The sequence below is a fragment of the Periplaneta americana genome, chromosome 14 (assembly GCF_040183065.1).
Source record: "Periplaneta americana isolate PAMFEO1 chromosome 14, P.americana_PAMFEO1_priV1, whole genome shotgun sequence".
NCBI lineage: Eukaryota > Metazoa > Arthropoda > Insecta > Blattodea > Blattidae > Periplaneta > Periplaneta americana.
In genome coordinates, this window is record NC_091130.1 from 107,008,362 (window position 1) to 107,019,818 (window position 11,457).

Genomic DNA, 11,457 nt, shown 5'->3' on the forward strand with positions numbered 1-11,457 from the left:
GAGTCCATTAACCCTTCTCCTGGCAACCAGGGTCTGTCGGGCCCTGGCACTACTATTTTTGTGAATAAAATTAAAACTATAATTTCTACCTACTTGAAATTTCATGACTTTGTTTATTTCTGTGTTTTTTATAGTTAGTGAGAAGGAAAATATTGTAGTATTTTACACAAATGTTCTAGAACACTTTTACTTCTTTAAAGTCTTAACCGGGCATGCAGGGTCTACTGGACCATAGTGTATTTTATTGGTTTTTCTCACTTCGTAACGAGGTTTCACTCTTTGAAAGCATTCAGTGATAATCTGACGGCAATGGAATGTTGGAAAAATTAATTCCGAAGCTCAACAACAATGATATTTAAAAAATTGACCAATTATGCATTATAATAAATATAAATAAGTTAGTGTGAGTTATGCTAGCCATAATACGGTGTAGTTTATAATAGAAAGAGTGACAATCTCTCACCTTTACTTTATTTTTATATGGGAGTAATTATTATGGAAAAGCAGAAGAAAGTCAAAGAAACAAAGATACGGTCTTTAGATGTTACAGTATATTTGAATGCATCTTAGTTATGCTGTTATACTGAAGAGTTGTAATTAGGTCAAATATTCTGACCGACTCAGCGTAAGTACTTGTGTTAAGAATCCATTCAGGATTTGTTTAGAGAACCTGACCTAAGAAAAGATGATCCAGACGATAATGCCGATAATAGCAAATCTGATCATCAGAGTGAAGCATCAGAAGTTAGTAATCATCATTTAGAGCCACCATATGACCCTGAAACCCCTCATGATGAGGATCTATCTATCAATGAGAAAAGCAGTTATCACCGATGTGATCCACAAGAGGTTAGTGTCGACCGTCTAGAACTAGGATATGGGGGGAAGCATTCGTTCAAACTGCTAATTTCTTTGGTAAAGATGGCACCTCGTAGAACTCTCAGCCTTTTCCGACAGGCCGAGCTAGGGCTCACAATATTATCAAAGGGTCAATAAATAAAGTCACTCTTTCGCCTGGGAAATCTATTGTTGCCTTCAGTCTTTATACTGATTCAGTTATAAGTGACATAGATAATAATCAAGAGGCTGAGCGGCTGTGTTTAGAACGAAATGTTGCACACCCATGGAAGTGTTGCAACGACACTGAATTGCGGCCATTTTTCGGTCTACTAGTAACTGCAGGACACCTCAAAGCAAATTACACTAATTATGACATTCCGTGGAGCAGCTTGTATGGTGTGCTAGAAATGAGAAAATCTAAAATTTGTGTAAATGTGTGTGAGTTTTACGACGAAAGTAAAAAAAAAAATATTGATCATACAGTAAACATGTTTCTTTTATTGCATGAAAAACCTACTACAATTATACGATTTATGTATATTATCATGGATATTTTGGTCACTATAATAATATTATTATTAAAGAAGATTAATATCGTGTACAATAAAATGATTTTCTTCTGTCAATGTATTAAAATGGCATGTGGGTCCGACGGACCCCCCTTGCCCATTAACGTTACAAAAGTAGGTTGCCCGGAGAAGGGTTAAAAACCGGTAAGAGGCCTTATGTCGGTTCATGTTTGCCGAGTCTCTGCAGAACTGAAGCTACCTTTGCGTTTGTTAATCTTTCCCCTTCCTTACACATGTTCAGTGACTTTCTTCTTAGTTCCTTCTCTCCCTGCGCCTTTACGCTTTAGCTGCATAAGGATATCAGGCACATATCTTGCGAAGTTATGCCTAGTAATAGGTAATTTTTCTTGTTATTAATGTGATTAAAATTCACATAAATATACGTATAAATGAATCAAACAAAATATATTTAGAGAATACGAGAGAAGAAACCAAGACATTGCAAACTTCGTCTTATTCCATATGAAAAAACTAATCGCACGATATGTGCTCAAATCCTTAAGCGGTTTAAAATAGTGTCCTGCAATGTTCGAACATGAGAGCGGCAACCAAGACATTACAAACTTCGTCTTATTTTATATGAAAAACTAATCGCAAGGTCTATGCTAAAACATGAAGGGATGGGAGTGGATGACAGCCAATATTTTTATAACAAATGAAACAAACACGACAGGCCTTCTGCAGAGCGAACATCGACGAATTTCGAACTTCGTCAAACTCGACTATCTTGAATCGAACATAGTGCCTGTAATACTTTCATCATCCGTATAGTCACACGAATATTGTTACCGAGCAACTGTGATTTATTTGAATATTATGTGAAGAATGTAATTATAGCTATTTTCTTTCGGTAATTGGTATAGTAACAACTGTCATGCATTTTAAAAACTTAATGTGCTGTACCTATATGTACGTAGGCTATATTTCTGTCGATGTTTAATGATATTTTTGTAATAAAAATTACCTGCCCTTACATCTAAATAAAACTTCACAAGATTTGTTCTAAAATCCTTATTCAGCTAAAAGCATGAAGGCTTAGGAGAAGAGTGTAGGAGAGGCCAGCGAACTTAGAGGGCATAGTTTATACAAGGGGCAAGACCTAGCGAGCGAAACAGATCCGCTTCTTTAAAGCAGACTTCGGTTCTTGTCACGTTCGACAAACTTGAACCGAACATAGAGCTTGAAATGCACGACACTAGTGTAAACTATATATATATATATATATATATATATATATATATATATATATATATATATATATACTGATGATAGAGCATGATTACTGAACAAAAGAGTATAGGCCTAATAAAATTTTTTCTGTAACTTTTGTGGTTTCCCTAAAAAATGTTTCGTTAGAGGATATTATCCAAGACCCACCCCCAGTTCATCTACAGTGTATCATCAGCCTCTCTCTTCATCACTTAGGCAGCTCAATGATCAAACTGTCATCCTTCAACCAGTATCCTATCTATTCCAGGAGATTGACGGGGCTGGACGGTAACCACAGTATATTGTATAAACTGTTGAGGGTCATTGTTTCGCATTCCGCATAGTTCATAGTTAGGAAGTCATGCAAGTGTCCTTGTTGAATTGTTCTCTGGTTGAGTGAATGAATTCCTCCATCGTCTACATTGAAATTTGCCACATTTAAATTGCATAGTACTTAAAGTGCAGACTTCTTGAAGAAACGAATTGCACGTCAGTTATTGTGAAAATCGTGCAAGCATCCATTTTCAGGTTTCACTTAGACTGCGATTTTACATTGTTCTTTGTTCATTTTCATCTCGATTATCACCACACACTTGTGTTAACGTTTACAATCCATTGCCATTGTGAATAATGCCTGCGTCCTTTATGTTTCCGAATGCATAATACTTGAATAACATACTGTATACGGTAAACCGGTGAGTTGCCACAAAAATGTCATCTTGGTGATATGCCGCACAACTTTCTGAAATATACTGTACAGGGACATCACTTTATTTTTACTAACATTTCTAATATTAACTTGGCTATACCTTTAGATTAACGATTGAGAACCGGAAACACCGTTTGCTACCCTCTTCCACAACTGGAGTTCGATGATACTGGTGTAAAATACAAACAAATCACTTTACTAGGTATAGGAGGGAAGAAAATTAATTCATCGATTTACGTAAACTAGGAAATATCGCGATTTTGAGTTTGATAATTTTCATTAGGTTCTTGTTTAATCAAAATACAGTACAGTATTAACAATAAATGTTTTTACTCACGAACTGAGCTATCCATTCGGACGTATTCATTATGCAGTGTACATTATACTGTCTACAGCACATTAACGTACAATATAGAGAATGAAATTAAATTGAAAAATAATCATAATATGAATATTTAAACACATTTTTTTTAAATGGTGGCCGTTCATTTCGATACAGGCTTCAGTTCTTTTGTGCATATTGTCGCACTATAGACTATTGTACCTAATTCCAATTACCAGTTTCATCCTTCGTACTATAGTCCCGTCGCTCTAATTTCCGGCAGCCAATCGCGTTGCAGGTCGGCTACATTTAAACGTGTACGTCTTGTGATTCGCTTATGAAGACGTTATTCATTTCTTAAGACTCGATAAATACTTAATATGATCGCCCGCCATTTTGGCTCTTTCTTTGGCGTTCGCAGAAAGCACACGAAGACGTTATTTGCCGCTCAATTATTTGCTGAATTATAGTGTGTTTGATTTATTATCATAGGAGCTACGACATGATCATGTTTAACGGTGTAGCAAATAGATTCCTCGTCTGGTAGCTCGGCAACGAAAGAACAAAAATGGCGAACGATACTACCTATCTAGACTTTATAGAGCCTTCACTTCCTAAGACGTAAGCAAAGAGGAGGAGTCACGTCGGGAATAACAGCGTCGCGACTATAGTAACTCATGCTGAAATAATCCTGTAAGACCTGCCCTATAAAAGAGTACCTTACGTATTGTAAATTCAATCTTCACTTCTGCCGGATCCGAAAAGATAAAATTATTCAGACATGCTATCTACTGTCCGTGCAAGTGGTTTTGTCGCAGGGTTGTAGAAAGTGAAGAAGTCACGTGACATTAATTACTTAACGAGGCCCTTTTATTTAAGTTATGTTAAACAGTTGTATAATATTACGTAGACATCCAATTCTTAACAGAAATTAATGTTTTCAGAAAAGAGCTAAGACAGCCCAGCCACTAGCCTTTACAGAAGGGCGAGCAGAAGCGTATGAGGGAAACCGGGATGCGACGTAGGCAAACGGACGACAGTACCTGTGCGAAAATATGATTCAATATTGAAAGTTCTTTCGTCACTGGAAAACGCGAACATATTTCTAGAACGTACTACACTCACTAACTCAGTACTGTTTACTATGACCGTAAGGCGACTTTGTATATGCGGCCTTGGTTCTGTGTGGTGGACGTTTGGAACTTTACTAGTAGATGGGGTGGGAGTGAAGTACATTAAAAAACTCAGGTACAATAAAAATTGAAGTAAAAATAAAATGCTGTCCCTGTAGTATAATCACACCATCTTGATTTAAACATACCGTGTAGTCCATACCCACTAACTTCGCAGAAGTAATATTTGACTGAAATGTATGCTTAATTTCGCAATTACAGAAATGACAACCAAATTAGATGACTCCGTCGGCCAGATTGTGACAGCTCTTTTAGACAGAGGAATTCTCAACAATACAGTCATCGTGTTCCTGTCAGACAATGGCGCTCAGACCATTGGTCTACATCGGAACTGGGGCTCCAATTGGCCTCTGAGAGGAGTAAGGAAATATTAGTGAATTAAAATTTGTTAACTAAATGTTAAATTATCTTCACAGAGTTTCTTTAAAAGTGAGAATCGCTTTATTAAATTCAACTGAATTCGAACATCTTTACATCGTTAGATGTGCTAAACTTGCGAATGTAACTACGTTAATTATTATATTTCTCCTCGATTTTCCAGCGGCAATCATGCTCGTTATTACTTCTCAAAATTGCGAATTCAAATCAAGCTAAGTCCAGTAATTTTTTACAGGAAATGGGTGAAGGAAAACCTCGAAAAAATCTCAACCAGGTGATTTTTCCCAACCAGGATTTGAACCAGAGCCCGCTCGTTTCACGGTCAGGCATTCTGTTAGTCCACAGCGATGGATACGATTATCTCATTCAAACACACAAACACTCTCTCTTTATTTATTCGTATAGAATCATTTTTAATTGGTTATTTCATTACGCTGTATCAACCACTAAATTATTTAGCGATGAAATTGATGATGATGGGATGGTATTTGACTAGATGATGCCGAGGATTCTTCATAGATTACCTGACATTCGTTTTACGGTTGGAAAAACTTCGGAAAACCACAACCAGGTAATCAGTCTAAGCGGGAATCGAACCCACGCCCAAGCGCATCTCCAGAACAGCAGGAAAACGCCTCTGCCGACTGAGCTACGCCGGTGGCTTATAGATAAACATTTATATACATATCATAGATACAATCATCTCCATATAAAAATGGTGTTAAACGAATATCTTACGCTTGTTGTGCAAGGCCGCCTTAAATAAACGCAGAGTCATTTGTTTTCACTTTGTCGTATGTCTGAAAGAGACGACACAGACATAAAACGCATATCATTTTAAAATTCGTGTGCTGTATCTCGTTAAATATCAGTCCTATAAACATTTTGCATAGTCTTAGGTTAATAGTACGAGTAGAATAAACCTTGTCGCAAACATTTTTCAAAGCAACTTTCGTTATGCAGTGAATATTTTTCAACTGTCCCGGAGAGTTGGAATTTCTGGTCGCGGCCGCAGAGCGACTGTCTCCCGCTATGCATGCACTCGCTGTTCGTCTGGCAGGCAAGCAATGTATTATTTGTATTCACCCAGCTCATATTTTATGCTCAAAATGTCCCCCGTTGACACATTGCTGACACCTTCTTATAAAATAATAATAATAATAATAATAATAATAATAATAATAATAATAATAATAATACTATTATTATTATTATTATTATTATTATTATTATTATTATTATTATTATTATTATTATTATTATTATTATTATTAACTTTCACAGGTTTAGCAGCACCGATTGACTCTATTTCTGCTTTTATGTAGTTTTAAGTTCGTTTATTGTGTGTGTTTCTTGCATAAACCTTATTTTTAAGTGGCTCCCATAAATAATAGTCACACGGCGTTAAATCGGAGGTTCTAGGAGGCCACAAGTTCTTGCTAATTGAAGTAATTTTACTGCTCTATGAGCAGATGGTTTACTTATAGATATTCGTTTCCTGCGCCAAACGCCTAAGAGATTTTTGCGGTGCGTATTCTAATCTCTCTCCAATCTCATCTAATTTTTCATCCGTGTCGTCTCTTGCGTCTTTTACAATCATTCACTGAACCTGTTTCTTTGAATTTTTTAGCTAGGTTTTTAATTGTTTTACACAAGGTACGGGTCTGTTTGAAAATTTCTATTTTCTGTATTTTATGTAAGTATTATAAATATACATACGCTGACGTAATGAAAATGGCATTGGAACTAAACACTTCACACACTAATCACTAACTTCACACAAATAATTAAGCACAGCTCAGAAACTAAAGAGTAGGCTATTGGAGTTTGCATCCAACCCGTACGGCAGCCAGTCTAGCACTGAGACCGCCAATCGGCAACTGCGTCATCATCGTGTTAGTCATAAGGTCGCCTAGGAGCAGGAAGAGGCAACTCTCCGAGATAGTTAAAAGTTATTCCCTGTATAACATTCTAAAAAATCAATAATAACCGAGATATTTCGACTTATTTACTTTAGGCACCCTTACAATCCGCTTTTGAAGAAAGTATTTTGAATGCCATGTAGCTTAAATCTAAGAGGGGTTTAACTTACTTTACAAATCAATTTTCATAGAAATCGGTTCAGCCATTCAAGAGTGAAAATGTGACAGACCTACAGACATCAGATATGCAAACAAAATTTTCAAAAAAAAAAAATGTGATTTTTGATCTCAGAATAGTTCATTATACATGTCAGAACCAATTATTTTTATAGAAGCTAAAATTACCAGAAAAAATAGGGTACAGGTTTATTAGATTATTTTATTAACTGGATAGTTATAATCAGGGAAAGGATTTATATGTAAATACATATTTACTTATAAAGCTAATATAATTTATATTTTGCATTATCTTTATGTTTCACAATGTGTAGGGTTGAAAAATCCTACTTTTATTTTCCATATTTTTCCATATTTTAGAGTTTAGTACATATTTTCGTTAATTTCCATATATTTTCCATATTTCATATAAAACAGTCCATATTATATTAGGTTTAACAATAAAACAAAACAAAATTCCATTAACTTTTAAAAATACATTTCAACAATAGAGATTTAAACACATGTTCAGTAATCCCTTTAACATCAGAGTTATTTGAAAATTAGCAGTCCTATCAACAATGGGAAAGTAAGTTACAAAACTGTATTAATTTAATTTAAAATTTTTAACAGACTTCAGTTGTGCAGCTCAACAGTTAAATGCCAGTCAGAGTACACATAGGTTCAGTTTTGTAAATCATACTATAAAGACGGTAAATATGCCAAAAGTACGTCATTCAGTCAATTTAAAATCAAAACTAACAAGTTACATTTCAGAATTTAAAGAAGATGGTTTATCAACTGACAATAAAATATTATTTTGTAATTTGTGTCAGTGTGCAGTATCATCTACACAAAAGTTCCTGGTGCAACAACACATTACAACTAGTAAACATCAGGCCAACAAACAACTAAATTCCAAGCAGAGACAATTGTTTTTAACACAACCAACAACATCGAATGTAAGATCTGAGTTTAACATCGACCTGTGCCGTTCTCTCATCTCTGCTGATATTCCTCTCTACAAACTAAAGAATAAGGTCTTCAGGGAATTCCTTGAAAAATATACTCAACATACAATCCCGGATGAGTCAACACTTAGGAAGACGTATGCTCCATCCATCTACGATGAGACAATACAGAAGATAAGAGATGAAATTAAAGATAGTTCAATTTGGGTTTCCATTGATGAGACTCCCGACAAAGAAGGTAGACTTGTTGGTAATGTAGTTATCGGTTTGTTAAGTGAACAATATTCTGAACGAATTCTTTTACATTGTGATGTTCTATAAAAGTGCAATAACAAAACTATAGTTAAACTGTTCAACGAAGCTATGGGTATCCTGTGGCCAAAGGGTATTATGTACGATAATGTGTTATTCTTTATTAGCGATGCTGCCCCTTATATGGTCAAAGCTGGACAAGCATTATCTGTTGTATATCCTAAATTGACTCATTTTACTTGTGTGGCGCATGCATTTCATCGTGTGGCAGAAGTGGTCAGAGACAATTTCCCTAAAGTAGATTTGTTGATTTCATCAGTGAAAAAAGTATTTCTCAAAGCTCCCAGTAGAGTTAACGTGTTGAAAGAACTGTACCCTGAAATTCCATTGCCACCAAAGCCAATTTTAACTAGATGGGGTACATGGCTAGAAGCAGTTGAATATTATGCCGAACATATAGACTCTATTAACAATGTTCTCCTTGCATTGGACTCTGAAGATGCAGTCTCAATTGATACTGCGAAAACAGTTACCTGTGACATAAGTGTGAAGAATGACTTAGCTCACATTCAGCATACATTTTCATGCATCATAAAAACGCTCAAAAGTCTCCAAAATAGGCACCTTTCACTATCTGAAAGTTTTGAAATTATAAATAGTACTGTGGAACAACTGAATCGTGGTAGAGGTAAAGTTGCAGATGCAGTAAGAGCGAAGGTGGACACTGTACTTTCAAAAAACCCTGGATATGAAGAACTACAAAAGGTTGTTGCTGTGATGAGTGGTGAATCAACAGTGAAGATTAACTTGGACTTATCCCCAGCAGACATTGTGAAATTGAATTATGTACCAGTTACTTCTTGTGACGTCGAACGCTCTTTTAGTCAGTATAAATCTATCCTCAGAGACAATAGAAGAAGATTCACTTTTCAGCACTTGAAAGAAATGTTTGTAACCTATTGTTATGGTAACAGACAATAAAAATTGTGTTTTGTTGAAACTACATTGGAAGATAAGGTACGTCCATTATATTTTTTGTTTAGTTTGATTAAAATGTACCAATATTTAACGTACATAGTCATTTTTTTTATAATTTTAAGTCCATATTTAATTCCATATTTTGGTAAAAATCCATATTTAATTCCATATTTTGGTAAAAATAACTACATATATATTTACATATTTCATATATTTTTAGTCCATATAAATCCGTTCCCTGGTTATAATGAAACATTAAATAAGTGGCGAAGCATAGCTTCATTCGCTTCCTATATATGTAAGCCACTCGTCTTGTTACTCAAAATATATAATATACAATCCATTGTTGACCATTTTCAGTTGAAATTCACAGCATTTGAGGGTGGAGTAAGAGGTGTGGCAGCGGTATGGAGTGCGTCGCTCAGAAACCCAGGCAGAGTTACCACACAGCTGATGCATATCACGGATTGGTACCCCACAATATACTCCATGGCAGGTGAATATACTTATTTCAATCAATAAAATTCTAGATGTAATTATATAAATATCGCTAGAAAGATACAACAGAACAACCCTGACGTGTGGTTGTGTCTCAACTGAACATCGCTTACGCAATGCACAAAAGACTACATTCTGTAGGGAATTCGAACTCACTATTTCGCTTTAATACAGTTGCGCAATAGTAATATACGTTACAAGAGCGGTATGTTGACGTTTTCATGGTCGAGGAAAAGATTGAAAAAGCGAAACGTAGTTGAGCTTCTTTAATTTCCGAGAACATGAAAACAAACATACCGCTCGTGTATCGTACATTATTTTGTGCGAAGATCGTTTATTACATACCTGAAAGACGAATTTCTAATTAGTTGCAATGAAATCTCCATGTTGGTTTCTGTTTAATGACAGCAACTTCGGAAAACCAAAATATCTTTCTTCAACATTGTTGCTATAAAATGTTTTCTGTGATTACTATACTCCAGCAGGCCGTGATATACGTCTGTCTTTTTTTGTCCCCCAGTCTATAAATGCGAACTTAAAACAAACGGTAAGGTTATGTAATGATTTAATTTTCATTTTAATATTTTAACAATATTATTTCTATAACATATTGCAGTAACAACATCCGCATCTGGAATCTTGTTGATTTTTTTCACGGCTTCCTTAATGTTACTTGTATCAGGAATGCAATAAGTTTCGTGGAGTAGTAGACTTTACTTAATTTTTGCAAATATTTAAAAATAATAATTAACAGTGCAATTTAGGTGAAATTGCAGTGGTAAGTTTCCAATGTATAATTATTACTATGTTAAACGTCTCTAAAATAATATGTTAAAAGCCTAAAGCAGTAAAATAAATGTCGCGCTTAAGAGGTAAGAAGAGGGAAATTGTTATGTGTGTTACGTTGGGAATACTGAATGTGGTATTTCACACTTACCGCGTATTGGTTGTGTGCGGAAAACAAGCAAATACGCACGATCTCGCACAAACATTCATTACATAATTATGACTACACATTACGTGCGTGCGTGCGTACGTACGTATACATACATACATACATACATACATACATACATACATACATACATACATACATACATACATACATACATACAGCCACCGGTGTGGCTCAGTGGGTTAAGGCGCTTGCCTGCCGGTCTGAAGTTATGTTCGGGCGCGGGTTCGATCCCCGCTTGGGGTGATTACCTGGTTAGTTTTTCCGAGGTTTTCCCCAACCGTAATGTGAATGCAAGGTAATCTATAGCGAATCCTCGGCCTCATCTCGCCAAATGTCATCTCGCTATCACCAATCTCATCGACGCTAGATAACCTAGTAGTTGATACAGCGTCGTTAAATAACCAACTAAAATAAATAAAAATAAAATATATACATACTAGGGCCGTCCAGAAAGTACGTTTCCTTGGGGCCTTTACAGAAAGGAAAACCATTTCATGGAAAT

At 35.6% G+C, this 11,457-nt stretch overlaps 2 protein-coding genes across 2 annotated transcripts in view; one reads left to right on the forward strand and one right to left on the reverse strand.

The window, feature by feature from the left end:
- The window catches only part of Fcp3C (Follicle cell protein 3C), a 119,877-nt gene that overhangs the window by 100,527 nt on the left and 7,893 nt on the right, over positions 1-11,457 (reverse strand). The window lies entirely within an intron of this gene.
- The window catches only part of LOC138713618 (arylsulfatase B-like), a 34,216-nt gene that overhangs the window by 17,630 nt on the left and 5,129 nt on the right, over positions 1-11,457 (forward strand). The window contains exons 5-6 of the mRNA XM_069845851.1: positions 5,044-5,201; positions 9,860-9,995. Of these exons, the coding sequence (XP_069701952.1) occupies positions 5,044-5,201; positions 9,860-9,995 (294 nt within the window). The remainder of the gene's footprint in view (positions 1-5,043; positions 5,202-9,859; positions 9,996-11,457) is intronic.